At 40.6% G+C, this 21,130-nt stretch overlaps 1 protein-coding gene across 10 annotated transcripts in view; it reads right to left on the bottom strand.

Moving 5' to 3' along the window:
- dlg5a (discs, large homolog 5a (Drosophila)) overlaps nt 1–21,130 on the bottom strand; it is a 183,879-nt gene that overhangs the window by 12,018 nt on the left and 150,731 nt on the right. For 8 of the 10 annotated variants that reach the window (XM_080215948.1, XM_080215951.1, XM_080215952.1 and 5 more), the window contains 8 exons: nt 19,176–19,332; nt 16,034–16,111; nt 14,183–14,345; nt 11,965–12,104; nt 10,552–10,716; nt 7,518–7,701; nt 2,969–3,117; nt 2,182–2,352 (listed from right to left, as the gene is read on the bottom strand). In XM_080215948.1, coding sequence (XP_080072074.1) covers nt 2,182–2,352; nt 2,969–3,117; nt 7,518–7,701; nt 10,552–10,716; nt 11,965–12,104; nt 14,183–14,345; nt 16,034–16,111; nt 19,176–19,332 — 1,207 coding nt within the window. Of the gene's footprint in view, nt 1–2,181; nt 2,353–2,968; nt 3,118–3,844; nt 3,873–7,517; nt 7,702–10,551; nt 10,717–11,964; nt 12,105–14,182; nt 14,346–16,033; nt 16,112–19,175; nt 19,333–21,130 lie in introns of those variants that run through there. The other 2 variants (XM_080215958.1, XM_080215955.1) reach the window with 2 other exon arrangements.

Below are 21,130 nucleotides of genomic sequence, written 5' to 3'. Positions count from 1 at the left end.
ATTCTTGTCTAGTTGTGCTGACACACAAGGCCCCAGTTTAATACCTTGTCAGAGAGATGGCACCTTAGACAGTGCAGCATTACTTCAGCACTGCAATGAAGTGTTGGCCTCGAGGACGTGTGCAAGTCCCGGATTATACGGTTTGAACACAAGATTTACTGACTCAGAGTTGACTGCTACAAAACGATACAAACTGATGCCTTATTTTGTTGAATGCATAAAGGTCACATTCTATTTCGCTCTGGATCCCCAGGATTATAATAAAGGTCATAATCTTAAAATCAACACTGAACAAGGTACAAAAATCCTTGGCGAGCTTTTCCAATCAAACACAAAATAACAACAATGTTGAAGGATTCGTGTATAACAGGCCAGCATTATTGAAGTCTTTAACAATAGTGAAATAATTCCTGGCACTGTATTTCACTCGCAAGAAATTATGGCGTGCACGACTCCTGCTATAACCTTATTCATCATTAAATTCTGGATATAGTGCTGATGTAATCTGTACCCAGTTTTACCTAAAGGAAGCAGTCACCTCCCTATTGGCACCACTTTATGTGGTCCCAATTCACGTGCCATTGAAAGCAACACAAAATTTCCATCATAATCCATTAATCAGAATATCCCACTGGAGTTTCACCTCTGGGAAATAATATGCTTAGGACAGACAATAATGTTGTAGGTTGGTGTTGGTGTGTCCTATTAAGCCTCAGAGTCTACGCACAATATAGTCAGTCACTTTTTGACTTGATACCAAATTGAAAATGGCAAACTGGGAAATATTTGGTACAACATTGCCCACAGACCAAACAATTCATCTTTCTGTGAATTAAAGAGTAGAAACCCACCACACGGCCAGACTTTGTTACTTGAGCCAAAATTGAACTTTGTTCACAACCATGTACATAAAGTAAAATTATCTCTTTCAACAGGAATTGTACAGTGCATTTTTATCATCCTACAAAAACATGAGAATTCTGTTTTGAAACCCAGGTTTTAATCTGTTACCCTTGCCCGATGCCACAGTGGGTTAGTATTGCTGTCTCGCAGCACCAGGGACCTGGGTTCGATTCCCAGCTTGGGTCACTGTCTGTGCAGAGTCTGCACATTCTTCCTGTGTCTGCGTGGGTTTCCTCCGAGTGCTCTGGTTTCCTCCCACATGCCAAAGTTGTGCTGGTTTGGTGCTTTGGCCATGCTAAATTCTTCCTCAGTGTACCTGAACAGGCACCGGAATGTGGCAACTGGGAGATTTTCACAGTAACTTCATTGCACTGTTTATGTAAGTCTGCTTGTGACTAATAAATAAACTTTACTTTTACTTTGCCCAGTAACAAATTCATATATAAAGGTACAATACAGAAAGTGCGATAAATTGAAACTGGTTGAGCCATAGGATCCATCATACTCAGCTAAGAAACCTTTTCTCTTTGGGTGACTCAATGTAACGGCCCTGAAAGTAGGAAGAATGCCAAGTACTGTAGCTAAGGCTTTATTTACCATTATATCCAACTGCTGGGTTACATTTGCTTCATTCTAAAACGCACTATGATCATAGACACTGGGAGCTGAAAGTAGCCAAAAGCCAAAAGATAGCAGCTTGTAGTGATAGCTTCTGCCTCACAAATTTATCCCTAATATGAAGCAAAAAGACTTGAATTTATATAGCACCTATTACATCCTCAGATTGTCCCAAGGCATCTCACCTTCAATGTTGTTTTTTAATCAAAGGGTAGGGACTGTTAAATCATCTTTAAAAATGCTACAGCCAATTTGTACAAGGCAAGGTCCCACAAGAGCAATGAGATAAATGTTCACACTATCCACTTTTTGATGTACTGACTGAGTGATAAACATTGGTGAGGATGCCAGATCTTTCCCAATGTTTCTAAGAAAAACTGCAATGCGAACTTCTATATCCATGAACAGATACAGATATCGTCTCATTTAGGAGTCAGCAATTCCAACAGTGCAGAATACCCTCTGCCTAATTATCAGTCTGGACTATAAAATGACCCCTAAAGTGACACTTGGACCCACAACCTTCTGACAAGGAAACAAATGGATTGCCATTGATATTTATATCACAAAACACAGAAGCAAAATGCAGTGAATTTCTCATTTTCTGACTGCAAGGAGTTTTTTTTTACTTCTTCACTCACACTCTCCTGCCATGCTTACATGTATTTGCTGGGGATTTGCCCTCTTTCCAATTTCTGAGCATTCTCATCCAATTGCCAGGCCATCCAGTAACCAAAATTTCCTTGTGGCAAAGTATCATCAACATAAAGAATGTCATCCTTCTTAAAACTTAGATCGTGTTCCATTTCTGCAACTCGGTCGTAAAGTGCTCTGGAAAAACAAGCAGAGTCCAAAAATGTACAGGTTAGGTTGAATTGCCATGCTAAATTTCCCCTTAGTGCCAACAAGCAGGGTAAATGAGTGAGTTTATGGAGATAGGTTAGATACTCGAACACGGTGGCACACTGGTTAGCATTGCTGCCTCACAGCGCCAGGGACCAGGGTTCGATTCCCGGCTTGGATAACTGTCTGTGCGGAGTCTGCACGTTCTCCCCACGTCTGTGTGGGTTTCCTCTGGGTGCTCTAGTCTCCTCCCACAGTCCAAAAGACATGCTGGTTAGGTGCATTGGCCGTGCTAAATTCTCCCTCAGTGTACCCAAACAGGCGCTGGAATGTGGTGATTAGGAGATTTTCACAGTAACTTCATTGCAGTGTTAATGTAAGCCTACTTGTGACATTAAGAAGTAAAATTTAAAAATAAACAAGAAAGATTTCACAGTAAGAAAAAAGAACTGGAGGCATAACAGAACTGAAGATAAAACCAGTGCCAATTAAAACATCATCAGATTCTGTGTGACTCTGCACCCTCCAGAATTTGCCTATAAAGTGCTGACTTTTTCCACGTGACGATTGCAAGAAACTCTCAGTTGATGATCTCAAACGATACCTGATATAGAATCCATCTCCAGCTTCATCTCTGATCTTGTTGAATTCCTCTATTCTGTACTGAGCCTTCACAGAGATTGCCTCCGTGGGCTTCAGCATTTCGACGTAGGCTTGCTCAGCTGTCACATTTCGCATGTCAGTGCCATTGTACTGCAATGAAAGTGTGAAATAACTATAATCAAGAATTAACACTTACTTCAACTACAATCCAGCAAATTGGTTACAATCAGACTTGCTGTGCAGTTTTTACATAAAACATCTCTGAAGCTGAATGTTTTTCTTCCCTCTCCATCTCTTTTGTTTCACTGGATTGCATACTGTGCCCTTGCAAATGCAGCATGGTGGCAGCGTGGACTGCCAACCAGCTTTACGGGCTAAATAAATGCCGTTCCTTCTCCAAATCATCTAAACAGTCACGATAAGTATATTTTCAGGAGGTTGTTCTACAAAAAGCCAAGCTTTTATTTCACTATAATTTCTAGTGTTGCAGCAAAACAAGTAAGGGTTCATACCTGAATCATTGGGTAAATTGCACTGTTCCTATCCAGCTTCCACACACCATGCTACTGAAATAAACCCCCAAAAAAGAGTATTTCTCACAATACAGGATTTGAAATGATGCTAAAAAGTTATATTTCCAGCATTGACATGACTTCAAACACATGTACAATTTTGCAGCTGGATCAGAAGATAATGGGTAGGAAAAATACAACTGCAATTTATAAATTGGTACATAGACTTCACTTTTTCCCCCCCCCTCAGTAAAAGCTTTAGGAATCTGATTTTTCCCAACTATATGGTAAACAGATACCAGCTATTCTTTCACAGAGCATTGCCACAACGGTTGCAGTGACCAAAATCAATATATTTGTCATACCTTCTCTAAGGCCTTTATGTTGATCTCACTACAAACAATGACAAACATAAACAAAAGGAAGGTATGAATAGTGCTATAAAAAAAGATGATAATGCACTAATATTGAGCAATGCCATCTGCATAACTTTACAAATTATTCATGCAGTTAGATAATCACCAAGCAGTTCTGATATAAAAAAAATTAAGGCAAATGAAATTATGGCTTTGTCTAGAAATTAATCAAAGATGATAACAAATCACTAACACAGAAAGCAATGTGAAAATTAATCGTTCTAAAGTGCCATCATCATAATGCAGTATTGAAGAACCAGCTACCAAGCACTCTCATACAAAGTGCATACAAAAACCGGTCAAATATTGGAGGGTAAAGTGAATTAAAATAATTGTCCAATCAGTAGTCAGGACACACTGCCACACAGATGATTTTTTTTATTTTAGGGAAAGTGAAGACCTACTGCCCTCCTGTGGATTGTACTGTCCATTGCTAAGTTAGGTAGAAGATATTTTAATGCATTAAAGTTGTCTGTGGCACATTCTAGGCATCTCATGTCAAAGGCACGAATCACAGGTGTGGCAGCCCTCTCAAAGGTGAAGTATCTTGACAGTCAACACGCAGAGGCAACTTTTGTGGCTCAGGCGACAGTCACATAACTCAGGATTTCCTATTTTGCAAGATAGCCAGAATGAGACAGCCAGTAGGTTACCTAAAGCTCTGCTTCAAGGAAGCTTGCGCGTGTGACATGAAGCCAAAAACATTATTCCTGTAATGGGGAGACACTAGCTGACAGTAGAGGAAAATGGCAATGTCACTTGTGGGCTGGAGTGTACCACCTTGAGAATCAGTAGCTACAATAGCAGAGCAAGAAGTGCCAATACCAAAAACAAGAAGTCATTATGACACCCACTAGCTGCTTCATGTGTAGCAGAGCCTCATGGATTGGCCTATTCAGCAAGAGGACAGCACACAAAGCTAACCAACTGATCTAATTTGCTGCATTTCCAAAATCTGACACTGGTGGAAAGATGCTGCCATTGGCAGATTTTAATACGCAATCCATACACATCTGTCTATTTTCATTAATCATCTTGATTAAGCCCTTCATCTTTTTTAGTGGCAGTAGAGGCAGGGTGTGCCTGCAAAGTTTATATATGCCTCTGTAAGTTTTTGTATACATGTGGTTTACACAATGAGTCACATTGGGAATGCAGTGACTTGCGTTATGTAGGCAGACGTGGCAGTGATACTTGTGCAGCCTTGAGGCAACATTCTTTTAAGTTGTTGCATAGGAACTCGGGTAATCTTCCCCAATCCGTAAGGCATGGTGTGGAGATGCTGGCATTAGACTGAGGTGAGCACAGTGAGAAGTCTTACAACGCCAGGTTAAAGTCTGTTGAATGAGCTTTTGAAGCGCTGCTTCTTGTTCATGATGAAGGGGCAGCGCTCTGCAGGCTCGTGATTCCAAATAAACCTGTTGGACTTTAACCTGATATTGTGAGACTTCTTAATCTGCAAGAAAATAAATCCTTGCAAACCCCCAAGTGGGAAGACTGATGCAGAAAGTAAACTATAATCACTTACAAGCAGCATCAGATCAGTGAAAGAAACAGGACAAACCTGAGGGAGTTTTGCTGGTGGATATTAACTTTTTTTTTAAATGAGAGCATATCATTGGTTGCAAATCTTATGAACTTTCTCATTCATTCAGTCTTCACTAATGAAAAGGAAATATTCACTAGTATAAAAACTAATGAAGCATTCTAATGACTTGAGTTTCCATGCCAGCTTGGAGAACATTGCAATACCTATCCCAGGCTGTCAGGACAATAAGTCTTAGATAAGGTATATACATTTTTTGTGGTTTTTCTATTAGTGTCATAAGTAGGCTTACAGTAACACTGCAATGCAGTCACTGTGAAAACCCTTAGTCGCCACACTCTGATGCCTGTTTGGGTATATTGAGAGAGAATTCATCATAGCAAATGCACCTAACCAGCATGACTTTTGGACTGTGGGAGGAAACTGGAGCACCCGGAGGAAACCCACGCAGACACGAGGAGGACATGCAGACTCCGCACAGACAGTGACCCACGCCCGGAATCGAACCTGGTACTGTGAGGCAGCAGTGCTAACCACTGTGCCACCGTGCTGCCCTAAATTGTCAGATGTCTGCCTTGACTCCATGCAGGAGGCCCCAAAATAAAATAGAATCATACAAAGTTTGTGGCTCAGAAAGAGGCCGCGTGTGTCTGCACCAGTTAAACCCAAGAGGTGAAAACTAGACACAGCAAGTTCCAAAAATGTCGCAGTGGCTGATATCCTGCAACAGAGAGGGTGCACTTTGCGAGGCAATTTACTCACCTCAGCTATGTGTTTACTTAAAGCCTTGCGCTTAAGGGAAGGAAACCACCGCATGGAATAAAAATAGAAAATCCAAGAATGAAAACGTAGGAAGAAACAAAGGAACACTCCAGAACAAAGCCTTCGATACAGACAATCCTAATAATCACCTGCCTTCATTAGGCATTAACTTCTTCATAGGCAACTGTCACAAACTGACTCCATGGTGCTGTAACAGCATGTTCTATTTGTGTCCGAAAAAACAATCCAATTATATTGTCTTGAAAAATAGACTTCAAGTTATGCCTCAAGACCTACTGCTGTTTAACACAACACTTGGAATGAGAGAGAGATTGAATTTGTTACGTTATACCAAATTTATTGAGTCTATGCTATTTCTCTGGGTGCAATCAACTCATCAAATATTTATTTCTCTCTTTTTAAACTTTTTTGTTATGGGTGGGCATCGCTGGCTAGGCCAGCATTTTTATTGGTCATCTATAATTGACCTCGAGATGGTGGTGGTGGAGGTGCCTTCTGGAACCGCTATGGTGTAGGTATACCCACAGTGCTGTTAGACTGGGAGTTCCAGGATTTTGAGCCAGTAACAATGAAGGACAACATAGTGCGGCAATGAGGGGGATTTCATTACAGTGTTAATGTTAGCCTATTTGTGACACTAATAAATAAACTTTCAATCCTTTCAGAGTATTCCATGCTATTTAAGAGACAAGACAGTGTCTGACTGCACAACATTTATGAATGTTATTTGCTACACTGTGGATTAATGATAATCGCGATGACAAGAGGTATTCTATAGGTTAGAGAGGTCACCTCACTACATGGCTGGAACACTACAAATATGCAGCGCTTAAATGTGACCACTTACAAAACAAACCCAGAGTGTGAAAGGCAAATGGCAATTGTTGCTTGGCTGCTGAGCTAATGTAAATTATTATGCTCAAAAATTATATGCAGTGTTTTCACAATAACTCCATTGCTTTACTGAATGTGTAAGTCACAAAGCCCAAAAGGTCTCATTTTGACTCTGTGTAAATTTAGATATTAGCTTCACAGAAATTAGTTAGCTTCTTCATCCCGAGATGACTGGAAGTTTCATGTCTGAAGATCGCATCATTCTTAGCTTGAATGTAATCCTTCCCATCCCCTAGTGCAATAGTCTGCAATTTAACTGCTTGCGTGATTGGTGTGAGAAATTTAGATGTAACTTCTAATGTTTGGATAATCAGGGCATTATCATCATGCTGAAAATCACAAGAACTTTGAGTGAATTGTTCGTGCTGAGTAATGATGCAAATCTTTCTATCTTCTTACCTCCAGTAACTTATCCCCGGGTGCCAGCCCATCAGGGCCGTTTGCTGGACTGTCATCTTCCACTTTTGCCACAAATACGCCGTATAAATTTCCACCACAAATTTGAATCCCTAATTCCATCTGAGTTTTCTTTAGGAAAATAAATCTTGGCTCCGCAATTTGATTGGTTGAATCAATTGACTTTCTGTGGAATTAAAAATACACAAAAGAAAATTAAGGAAAATATTTTTCTATAGGCAAATGTTGATACAAGGACAACGGACTTATCAAGAAATGTACAAAGTCGGACACAATGGTTTATTTTTTTTAGAAAATTCCTTTATCCACTATTCATTTTTCACTTTACATTAGTATTCCAAAGAACAAAGAGAAGTACAGCACAGAGATAGGCCCTTCGGCCCTCCAAGCCTGTGCCGATCATGACGTCTGCCCAAACTAAAACCATGTGCACTTACGGAGTCCATATCTTTCCATTCCCATCCTGTTCATGCATTTGTCTAGTTGCCCCTTAAAAGATGCCATCGTACCTGCTCCCACCACCTCCCCAGGCAGCGTGTTCCAGACATTCATCACCCTCTGTTTAGAAAGCTTGCCTCCTCTAAACTTTTCCACATGCACCTTAAATCTATGTCGCCTAGTACTGGATTCTTCTACCCGAGGAGACAGCATCTGACTATCCACGCCCTTCATGATCTTGTAGACTACAATCAGACCACCCCTCAATCTCTGTTCTTTCCAGTGAGAACAAACTCAGTTTATCCAACCATTGTACATCTGCTCCAACTGAGATGATAAATTCAGCACAGAATGGACATTGAATCTGCAATATTCCTGATCTGTGGATCAGTTTATTTGCTGGGAAAACTGAATCAAGCCATTTTTCCATAACTTTTATGGATCCTTGTGGACTTCTTGCAAGCTGTGCCCGGCATACCTTCTAATTCTGTCTTTTACTCTCATTCTATGCTTCTAAAACTTCATTCTAACTCTTTTAAACTCTATCTTTCTCTGCAACCTAGCTATGACTGTAACGCTAAATTCTGCACTCTCTCCTTTCCATCTCTATGAATGGTATGCTTTGTCTGTACAGCGTGCAAGAAACAATACTTTTCTGTATACTGATACACTGATACAATACGTATACTGATACACGTGACAATAATAAATCAAATTTTTAAAAAATCACATTCAAAGTGTTTGTTTTTTATATTGATTAGTCACAAGTAGGCTTATATTCACACTGCAATGAAGTTACTGTGAAAATCCCTTAGTCACCTTACTCCAGCACCTGTTCAGGTACACTGAGGGAGAATTTAGCATGGCCAGTACACTTAACTAGCACATGTTTGGAGTGAGAGAGGAAACAGGAGCACCCGGAGGAAACCACACAGACACAGGGAGAACGTGAAAACTCCACACAGACAGTGACCTGAGCCAGGAATCAAACTCGGGGCCCTGGCGCTGTGAGGCAACAGCGCGAACCACTGTGCCACGGTATGGCACCGTAGCAGCATGTTTTCTTCCTCGTTCAATTATCTCCCCTATACCCAGAATACCATGTCCCATGATAGGGTCCAGTTACTGGCACTGGTAGCCCTCCAATACTTTGATGAAGTACAATCCTTAGCATAAGGTTCAATCATGGAGACATCACAGCTGAGCCGTGTCCAGACATCACCCAACATCCAAATATTGGAATTCTTTGAACATGGTCTCTCTCTCTCCAAACCAACATTAGTGACCAGAAGGAGTTTCCTTCTTGGAACAGTTCCATTGATTTCAACAAAACCACAGCCTTGAGCTGTCTAAGACTGGATCTAGATGCTATTACCCTGATGTTAAAAAGCTACAAGCTTTGTAGTGTAATCTAGATCAATTCTAAATTATAAAAACAAACACAGGTTTAAAACAGAACATATAACATTAGTCACATATATCTAGGGCTGCAGAAAATATTTTGTCGTTGACTTAATTACTGCTACGTCAAAGTATGGGCACATGCTCTGCAATATTTTGAAAATTAATTCTGTTTTGAATGATAGAACTGTAAAAAGCATAGAATTATTACCACTAGTTACAGGTGGCCAAGTCAGCCAGAACTGTCCACATAGCTTCTCTCCAACTCGCCTAGTCCCGCTCATCACTTTTTACCTGTAACCCTGCAACTTTTTCCTCTCCAGATAATTTTTCAATTCTCTTTTGAGGGTTTTGATTGAAACTGCCTCCATTACACTCTCAGGCAGTGCATTCCCGATCCTAGCCATTCACTATGTAAAAAATGTTTTCCTCATGTCGCCATTGCTTCTTTTGCCAATCACTTTAAACTGATGTCCACGACATTTCTATCCTTCCACCGGCGGAAACGGTTCCTATCTACTCCATCCAGACATCTCATAACTTTGAGCAACACAGTGAATAATGCCCTGTCTTAAACATTTTCTTGTTGTTTTTGCTCGTCTAATGCTAAATCTGATGATTCGCTTCAAAGTAGCACAACTGTTCGAATACTGCAGGCGGTTTCTAGAATACTACACTGCAGAAGGCCATTCAGCCCATTGAGTCTGCACAACCATAATCTCACCCAGCCCCTATCCCCATAGCTCCATGCATTTACCATAGCCAGGCCCCCTGATACTGAAGGGCAATTTTAGCACGGCCAATCCACCTAATCCGCACATCTTTGGACTGTGCGAGGAAACCGAAGCACCCAGAGGCAACCCAGGCAGACATGGGGAGAATACACAAACTCCACACAGACAGTTACCCAAGCTGGGAATCGAACCTGGGTTCCTGGCGCTGAGAGGCAGCAGTGCTAACCACTGTGTCACCGTGCATTCTTTGGTTCACTGACCAAGCACCAGAAATAGATGCATGGCAGATCACAGAAATTCCACTTCGACCAGAGTCAAAATCTGTATATAAAATATATTACAAATGCTTTATATAAAGGGAATAAAAAGATCAAGTTTTATTGTTACTACGTAGTGAGCAGTTTCAGTCATCGCGCCATAGAACAGCTCTTTTTACAACTGACCTGATAGAGTTACGGGGACTAGTTGTTGGGGTGGTTTGCTTTGACGGTGGGGTTATTGTCCCTTCATCCTGCTCACTCACTGCATCAATTATGGAATGGTTGTCAGGTGTTGTTGCTCCACTGCCTTGGGGAGTCGTATGGTTGCTTATTGGTTCCAGTCGAGAGCTAGCAACACAGATCATCAGTTATCAAAATATCAGGAAGGGCTTTTAGGATACCAGCATATAAAACTAACAATCGTTATCATACACATTCATAAGTGCCATATATTCATAGCTATCAATCAATTCTTTGGCTACAATAAAGTGCAGAGTCTAGCAACACCATTCTACAGCAAATTCCACCCTGCCTATAACTTACTGAAAATGCTACAGAGTAAATAAGCAAAAGATAATTTTTGCTGTGACCACTTAAAACTGAAATAAACTGGAGTATCAACTTGGAAACAAACTGAGGGACCACATCCAACTTCAGTAGCACAACTGATCCATAAGCAATATTTTTGGTGTCACAAGTAGGCTTACACTAACATTGCAATGAAGTTACTGTGAAAATCCCCTGGGGGCCACACTTTGGCGCCTGCTCAGTTCCACTGAGGGAGAATTTAGCATGGCCAAGGCACCTAACCAGCACGTCTTTTGGACTGTGGAAGGAAACTGGGGCACCTGGAAGAAACCCACACAGACACAGGGAGAACGTGCAGACTCTGCACAAACAGTGACCCTAGCCAGGGATTGAACCTGGATCTCTGGTGCTGTGAGGCAAGAGTGCAAGCCACTGTGCCACCATGCCAAATTACCTCATTAATTTTCTAATTCAATTTCTTTTATAATGCAATTTTCAAAAGAACATATGTTTTTAATTTTCCACAGAAATGTGCAAAATTCATATGATTATATTTTTAAAAAATTAAATACTATCACTAATTTATACATCATCCTAACTTCATTGGAAACATGCCTGATTAAAGGGCAGTAAAGTCACATAAAAAGTTTAATAATCCATTTAAAAATAAAAACTTATTATGCTTTTTTTGATCTGGTAATAGCTGACAATGACCCAAGATGGAAGTATTTATAGAAGAAAAGCTAAAGATGTCCATTTCTACTGCAGCTACTGGAAGTAACCTACTGCACAGAATCCTACAGAGCAGAAGACGACCATTCGGCCTATCAAGTCTGCACCAACCACACTCCCACCCAGGCCCTAGCTCCAAAGCCCCATGCATTTACCCTAGCTAGTGCCCCTGACACCAGGGGGCAATTTAGCATGGCCTATCCGCCTAATCCGCACATCTCTGGACAGTAGGAAGAAACGGGAACACCTGAAGGAAATCCACACAGACACGGGGAGAATTGTCCAGAGAAATCAGTACACTAGTCGAAACTCGAATTTATAGAATTGAAGTCTCACCTGGAACGTGAGTGGTTACCCAGTTGGTACATATGTGGGTTATATTGTGCCAAGATAGTGATAGTCTCGCATGGTTCTGTCTGTCCAATAATTAATCGGGCTTGTTGCTCAGTGGCGTTCCTCAGATTAATGCCATTATACTGTTAAAAGATATTAAAACATCATTTCTATTGCTATGCATACAACAAAGAATGCTTTCTTAAAACTGAACAGACTGATAAGAGAACAAATACAGAAGAGAGTGTGAGTAAAATAATCTGCATTTTTGCTGCATCCTTCATGTCTTGAAGGCATCATGGAGGACTTCACAGCCAATTAATTACTGTTTCAATGAACTCAGCAGCCCATTTTCACACAAAATACCACATGTATTAGTGAGATAAATTACCCTGGAATCTGTTTTGGTGGTGCTGGCTGAAGATAAATATTGGCCAGAGCGTGGAAAACTTCGCTGCCCAAATCTGGGATCATTCTATTCATCCTAACAAGTAGACATGACATAAATGTAACGGCTCTTTAAAAAATAACTTTAAAAATAGCACACTTGCTCAGTGAAGCTCCCAGTGTTGGATGAGAGGAGGCTAAGGAAATTCAGCATGCTACCAACTACTCACCAATTTTCATAGATGCACCATAGAAAGTATCCTTCCTGAATGTATCGCAGCTTGGTATGGATCCTGCTCTGCCCAAGGTCGCAAGAAACTACAAAGGGTTGTGAACTTAGTCCAATCCATCACACAAACCAACCTCCCATGCATTGACTCTGTCTGCCCTTCTGGCTGCCTCGGAAAAGCAGCCAGCATAATTAAGAATCCCACGCACCCTGGATGTACTCTCTTCCACCTTTTTCCATTGGGATAAAGATGCAACAGTCTGAGATAATGTACTGACCGACTCAAGAACAGCTTCTTCCCTGCTGGTATCAGACTTGTGAACAACCTACCATATAATGAGTTGGTCTTTCTTTACACCCTAGCTATGACTGTAACACTATATTCTGCAACCTCTCCTCTCCTTCTCCCCTACGTACTCTATGAATTGTATGCTTTGTCTGGATAGTGTGCAAGCAACAATACTTTTCACTGTATCCCAATATATGTGACAATAATGAATCAAACAGGTTATTTGCAGTGGGGCTTGAATCTTTAATCTTTTGACTCAGTGGTAAGCGTGCTACCACTTAGCCAAACTGGCGTAATACTAATAGGAAGGCCATATAATGGAGGATTTGGAGTATCAAGCCTGCCCTGCAATGGCAATTACTTCAAACTCTTGGTGACTGAGCTGTTAGTTTCTGTTGGGTAGAAATGGTGGATCGGAAGAAAGAAAATCAGCAAGTGAAATATGAATGGATGGCTCAACAACATCGGTAATGCCAGCCAAAATTCTTGGTTGGAGATGGTCTGTGGCCTTGGGAAACTGATCCGTTCCCCATTTTCTAGCAATGGCTTTGGGGAAACTTCAGGAAGCGCAAAAGGTTTGGAAAAAAACAGGGAAATAATTAAATTGTAAATCAACTTGATCTCACACAATCTTAGACCTGTGTAAAGGGAGAAGCAATGCTGTAATCATTGACAAACCATCAGGACAAATTAGTATTGTTTTTAAAGCTTTGAGGGAATATTGAGTGGACAAGGAATGTGACTGTCATCAAAGGATATCGGTTTGTGCAAAATGCCTAGTCAGGCCCCCAGGAATGTTCTCAGTAGCAACTTAGGAAAGCAAAGGATAAGCAAAGAGATGTGCCTCCATGCTAAAGTGCTTGTGGGAATCTGCAGCTTCTAATTGGAATTAGAAAGCAATGACATAACTTGGGCCACCTTCTCGGAGATCCCCCTCTCAAGGAACCTCTCAACAATCCCAATAAAAATGAAAGTCATCGAAAATTGAAGGGCATTCTCTTTTCCAATTCCAGAATGAGGAGCACCCACTTATCACCTTTCACATGTGGCTGCAAAAATCTATTCCACTCTTACAAAATGTCATACACACAAGCCCAACCAAAATATTAAGGCAAATACACAAGATTACCAATACTCTGTCAATATAATGTAAACTAAGTGGAATCGCAGTCGAATGTTGATGTATACTGGGATTATCTCCTTCTCAACACATGTAAAAACGTGCGCAAAACGGCAACAAACTTCAGAGGTATAAGATTTTCCTCATTATCATCAGCTAACATTGCTGTTGGAATTAACTAGTCAGATGCCTTTACCTCAAGTAACTGGTCACCGTATTCAAGTCCTGCTTGATGAGCGATGCTTCCGCTAATTACTTTGGAAACAAATATCCCTCCATTTTCTCCACTTACAATCGAAATTCCAAGGGGTTCAGCCCCTTTCTGCACTGTCACATGACGGGGTTCTTGTAGGTAGGGCCTTTAAAATAAAATCAATTTGAATTCCAGCAAGTATAATACTGAAATCTAAAGTTTTTATGAGAAATCAAATAAGCTAACAGAACACCTGCATTTTAGTTTTTTTTTAAACCGAGCAAGACAAGATGACGAATTGAACTGTATTCAAAATGAGATCATAATCTGTGCTGGGTGGACATGGCTGCACGACAAACAGAATTGCTAACACAGGAGGCAACTTGACCTATTGTGAGAACCTGTGACTTGAGCAGAATGGCACGGGGACAAATTTGCTTGTGTATGATGGCATTATGCAGACTAGGGCCCTGATTTTACCAGCATTCTCCATTGGCCTCGGATGTGATCTTACAAGCCATGGGCGGGCGTCCAGTAAAATTCTGGCCTATGCCTCTTTCCACACAAGCAGGCACTAGAGGCTGCATTCTTCACTGATATCACTGGAGAATGCCGTGAAGTTAGCAGCTGCAGTGAACAGAAGCAAGACTGCCTCGCAGTGCAAATTTCTCTGCTTACAGCTTTTCCAATTCGATCATCGTTAATTGTAGTCAGCAGGAACCCACAGAAGAAAAAGGCAGTTTTGCATAGCTTCTCAATATATTCTTTATCTGTTCATAGAATAACTTGTTAACTTTTTAACAATTTGAGCACAAGATAAATTGAACGGAATATATACTGCATGGCATGGTGATAATCATGGTTGCAGGAAGCCACGAGAGCAACAAAAGTCATTGAGGTGTCGATGTCCACCCTGACAGCAGCCAGCTGGGCAAAGATATACTGGAAAATTTCTCTTCTACCAGCTTCCAGCAGAACCAATTTTATTTGAAGTGAATTATGTGCAGATCAAAGTTGCTGTATTTAGGCTATGTCAATTCCACACCAAAAAGTATCAAAACTTGTAATAAAACAAGAAGGAAAGCTGATGCATAAAATACCATTCCGTTTCCAGTAATAAAATTTTGAAAGTTTAAAGGCTTTAACAAGCTTTGTAACCAGCCTATTTAATTTGTGGTTCTGTGTACAGTATTTTGTTTGATATGCAAATCTATATAACTCAATCAGGTAATAAAGTTGTTTCTACTACTATGTTAAATTATTAGAAAACATTGATATTAATAAGCCAAGGCTTTTTAAATGGCATGCATTGGCAAAAGGTCATCGACCTGAAATATTAACCTTTTTTTTGTTCCATCTGATCTGTTGAGGATTCCCAATTCCTTCATGTGTAAATGCAAATTAAATTTGACTCAGCGGCTAAATACAGCCAATGTTAAAAGGGCTGAAAGTGTAGCCACTAAAGAATATTCTCTTATTAATTTATCTGCCTATCGCTAGGTAGTTCTGCTTCAGTGCATGCTGTTTTTATCCAACATATGAATTATGAGGTCAAACCTCAGATCCACCTACAAGTTGTAGTGAAATTCTTATTTATTTTTGTTCTTGGTGTCCTTTGGTATAGCGACAAAAGGCGTATTTTTATTCACTTTTCAGACATTTAAATGTTCAATTAGCTGCTGTCAGGCAAACAAAAGAGCCTCAAGCCAACACCAAACCTTGCATGGGATTAAAGTTGCCATGCAAGAACTTCCAAAGCAGTCAGTGAGAAATGGGGAATGACACATCAAAAAAGCAAATCTCGAGGACCACAAACAGGAAAGTAGAAAGCAAGTTAATTTGTAACAGGCCAACCTCAGACTCCGCAGTGACGAGAATCGAGGCCTAGGAGTGAGAGGAATTCTCAGAAAGGACCTATTACGAAATAGGTATCTAAAAAGAAGGGTCAGAATTAAAGAAAACCGTCGTAGAGAAAGAAGTGTTCAAAAAGCCTAAAAACGTCATGCTTTAGAAAGTTGAGTCAGAAGTAAGAGAAATATAAAGATCGCTGATAAACTCAAAGTTATTGCTTTTTTACAAACTTAAGTTTTTAAAATTTATTTATTAGTGTCACAAGTAGGCTTCCATCACCACTGCAAAGAAGCTACTCTGAAAATTCCCTTGTCGCCACACTCTGGCGCCTGTTCGGGTACACTGAGGGAGAATTTAGCATGGCCAATGCACCGAGCCAGCATGTCTTTCAGACAGTGGGAGGAAACCGGGGCACCCGGAGGCAGACACAGGGAGAACGTGCAAACTCCACACAGGCAGTGACCCAAGCCTGAAATTGAACGCAGGTCCCTGGTGCTGTGAGGCAGCAGTGCTAACCTACTGTACCAGTCCAGTAACTGAATCAACTGGGTAGGATATGACTGTAAAGCTTTGTGACCCATTATTTAATGCTGTCTCCCAAGTAATAAAATTAATCTCAAGTTGCAGAATAAAAAACCTCATTACTATCCATAATAATTGCTTCTGAGAATCACAAGTTTCTTTGAAAACCTGCCCATAGATAGAAGTGTTGCAGCATTAACAAAATGAATTTACTCAACACCTCAGAATACCAACGTTTATAACCTTGGCTGATACTTGTGTTATTTAGCTGGATTCATTAAAACATTAAATCTTCTGGAATATGTAGGCATAACACAGCCATTACTCGGTGTGCTGTAAGAATTCTACAAAATGCTTCCTTCATAGCTGAAGATCAATCACACAATTCTTGCAATCGAGATATGCTATTTAGAGAGCATATATTAAAGTACTTCCATGTTAAGCAATGAATTAACAAGAGCATCATTTGACGTACTCTCTTGTAGTTTGAGGAAGTAGTAGTTATTTTGCTACGTGGGGTGCCAGAAAAGGAGAAAGAAGATATTGTGCCCTGCCACAAGAGAATGACTATAATCACAAAGCAAACCAAAGATTTTCAGAGACCAAACTGCATGGCTTTGCTGCAATTAAACTTACATCAGTGTCATTAAATATAAGCAAAACATGAATAAATCACACTTGAACTGAGATTTGCATGCTCCAAGAGCTGAATTGCCTACTTCTGCTCCTAACTCCCATATTCCTGTGTTTCTGCCAGCTGCGGACAGTGTTAAGAAATGATTGACTGAATTAACAAGACATTAGTTCTGCACGTATGAGAGAAGCAGACAATTGGGCTGGGTTCAGAAGTTTGAACTAGGTACTTAAAGCACAGTTCTGCCAGTATAGGTGATGCAAAAAGCATTGGGAACGTACCTGAACATTTCAATTGAAAAGTATTCTTTAATTGGCCTGAGATTGTGAAACATAGTGCTCTAACTGTACCAATAGTTTACAACTATTATATATTAATGATTCAGAAGAGGGAACTGAATGTATTATCTCCAAATTTGTAGGTTTTGCAAAGTTAGGTGGGAAGGTGAGTTGTGAGGAGGATATCGAGAAGCTTCAGTGTGATTTGGGTAGGCTGAGTGTGTGGGCATCTGCATGGCAGATGCAGTATAATGTGGGTAAATGTCAGATTATCCACTTTGGTAGCAATAATAGGAAGACAGATTATTACTTGAATGGGTGTAAGTTAGGAGAGGTGGATACTCAACGAGACCTTTGAGTCCTCGTGCATCAGTTGCTGAAAGCAAGCGCGCAAGTAGAGCAGGCAGTAAAGAAGGCAAATAGTATGTTGGCCTTCATAGCTGGAGGATTTGAGTACAGGGATAGGGGTGGTTTGTCACAATTGTGTAGGGTGTTGGTGAGGCCAATCCAGGAATATTTTGTACAGTTTTGGTGTTCTTATCTGTGGAAGGATGTCCTTGCTATAGAGGGAGGACAGCGAAGATTTATCAGGCTGATTCCTGGGATGGCAGGTCTTTCATATGAGGAGAGACTAAGTCGGTTAGGGTTATATTCACTGGAATTTAGAAGTGTGGGGGGGCGGGATCTCACAGAAACTTTTAGAATTCTAACAGGGTTAGACAGAATAGATTCAGAATGTTCCCAATGGTGGGGGAGTCCAGAACAAGGGATCATAGTTTGAGGATAAGGGGTAAACCTTTTAGAACTGAGATGAAGAGAAATTTCTTACCAAGAGGGTGGTGAATATGTAGAATTCATTACCACTGATTGTAGTTGAGGCCAAAATGTCTGATTTCAAGAAGAAATTGGATATAGCTCTAGGGGCAATAGGGATCAAGGGATATGGGAGGAAGGGGGGATCAGAATATTGAATTCAAAGATCAACCCTGATCATCAAAATGAATGGCAGAGTAAGCTTAAGGGCTGAATGGCCTACTCCTGCTTCTAGTTTCTGTGTAATATTTGGTTTAAATATAGGCACTGAAAATTAGAAAGTTCCCACAGATTAGTTAGAATCACCACTAAAACAAGAAAGGAAAGGAAGCACTTTAACTCTGCAATTACAGAAAAAAAACATGCTTTACATAAACATGACATTTTTCACTGCAGTCTCAACGTATCACCTGATTTAGGTCAGCAACAATAGCATATATGTGATTGTTCAACGCTTGATTTTTTTGATAGAGGTACGGAATCTAATCCTGTCACTGCATGATGGCAGTTTGGACAGTAAAAATAAAACAAATGCAATGGATTTAATTCAAATTAGTTAAGTTTCCACATGTAGATGTCAATGTTAGGATTTAATTTAGGACTCAATTATAATTTGAACATTGGATAATTTTGTCAGAAATTTATTTTAGCTGAATTACTCTTCAGACATTGAATGGACTGATCTTCCAATCCATAACACTAGTTGTAATCTATGCATTTAATGGATTGTCATTGAAAGGCAAGGTTGTAATCTCTAATAAAAGTCCATTCATATCGCACACAATCCTGTGCTTACAATGCTCTTTGTATTTCAGTATTCAGTATAACCACAAGAAGCAAAGCAGCAAGTCATACGATTCTAAATACAGAAGGTGCAGAAGGGAGATACCATTCATACCTGTCTTTCCTGTGTTCTCCTGTCGATACAGGGCTGATGGAAATCTTAGTTAAAGAAGAAATTGAACTTTGCGATTGGCTGCTGCCAAATGAAGATGTCTCCAGGTTCATTGGTGACTGTGGGGGCGTAATCAAACTGGGGCTGTTACGTTCTGAACCTGATTGTAAACACATTAACAAGGAAGTGGGTTATTTAGAAATCCTCTGGATATTCAGTTTAGTCTTGAGCATATCACAAGTACCAACTCAGTTGAACATCTATGATAGAAATTAATAGTTTGACTCTTCTCAACATTTGAAAAGCAGCATCATTTCTCTCAGCTTTCCGATTTGGGCCAATGGTTTTTTTTGTGAAATGAAAGGAATTAAAATCTCAATTCTTCGTTTTCTACAAAAAGTCACCCGCAGGATCATGTTAAGATATGAAGTATTGTTGACTCTGAATGACAATAATATTGGCAACTTCATCGAATCATAGAAACCCTACAGTGCAGAAAGAGGCCATTTGGCCCATCAAGTCTGCACCGACCACAATGCCACCCAGGCTCTACCCGCATATCCCCACATATTTACCCGCTAATCCCTCTAACCTATGCATCTCAGTATACTAAGGGGTAATTTTAGCATGGCCAATCAACCTAACTTGCACATCTTTGGACTGTGGGAGGAAACTGGAGCACCCAGAGGAAACCGGAGCACCCAGAGGAAACCCACGCAGACATGAGGAGAATGTGCAAACTCCACACAAGGACCCAAGATGGGAATTGAACCCAGGTCCTTGGCACTGTGAAGCAGCAGTGCTAACCACTATGCTACCCTTCTACCTGGCACGCTGTTAAAAATATCACCTCAAATTGCAAGTCAGAATCTACCCAACAAATAATAAGCAAATGAATCAACATTCAGCATAGAATAACAGAGCCTTCATTATATAGCAGATTTATCAAGTGTTTGGCAATCCAAGTGCATTGCAGCAAAGCAGAACTATACATTACTATCTGGACAAACATCTTTGTTCTTCTGCAGGTGCCTTACTACTTCTGTGATAAACAACATTAGAAATGATTAACTCATTACTTTGGTGAGACAGGAGACAAGGTTTTAGATTGTAAAGTACTGGCAAAATCATTCCACTTCTTCCATACGCTTAGCACTTGCACTGATTAGAAGCTCTATAAATACACTGACTACACGAGCAAGTCAGAAGCTTGGAATTCTATGGCAATTAACTCATCGCCTCCTGACTCCTCAAAGTCTGTCTACCTCCACTAAGTACAAGTCAGGACTGTAATGGAATACTCGTCACTTGCCTGGGTGAATGCAGCTCCAACAATACAAGTTCTAGGAAGCAGCCCACTTATTGGGCACCCCATCCACCATTCGCCTATGATTGTACAATATCCAGCACCATTTGCGACTCCTCAGATACTGAAGCAGTCCATGTTCAAATGCACCAAGATCTGAGCAATATTGAAGCTTGGGCTGCCAAGTGGCAAATAACATTTGTGCCACACAAACACTAGGCAATGACCATTACCAATAAGAGACATGCTAACCATTGCCCTTAATGTTCAATAGTGTAACCATCACTGGATCCATCTTTGGGGTTACCATTGACCAGAAACTCAACTGGACTTACCACATAAACACAGTGACTATAAGAATAAGTCAGAGGCTAGGAATACTGCAGCAAATAACTCACCTCTTGACTCCCCAAAGTCTACCCACCATCTAAAACGGCCAAGTCAGGAGTGTGGTGGAATACTCTCCACTTGCCTGGATGGGTGCTGCTCCAACAACACGCAAGAAACTTGACACCATCCAGGACAAAACAGCCTGCTTGATTGGCACCTCATCTACAAACATTCAGTCCCTCCACCACCGATGCTCACTAGCAGCAGTGTGTACTATCTACAAATTCACCAAAGATCTTCAGACAGCACCTTCCAAACCCAC

The sequence above is a fragment of the Carcharhinus amblyrhynchos genome, chromosome 31, assembly GCF_965287045.1.
Source record: "Carcharhinus amblyrhynchos chromosome 31, sCarAmb.v2.hapA, whole genome shotgun sequence".
In the NCBI taxonomy this organism is placed as follows: Eukaryota; Metazoa; Chordata; class Chondrichthyes; order Carcharhiniformes; family Carcharhinidae; genus Carcharhinus; species Carcharhinus amblyrhynchos.
The sequence above is the reverse complement of the archived record's forward strand: the minus strand, read 5'-3'. Positions and strand labels throughout refer to the sequence as shown.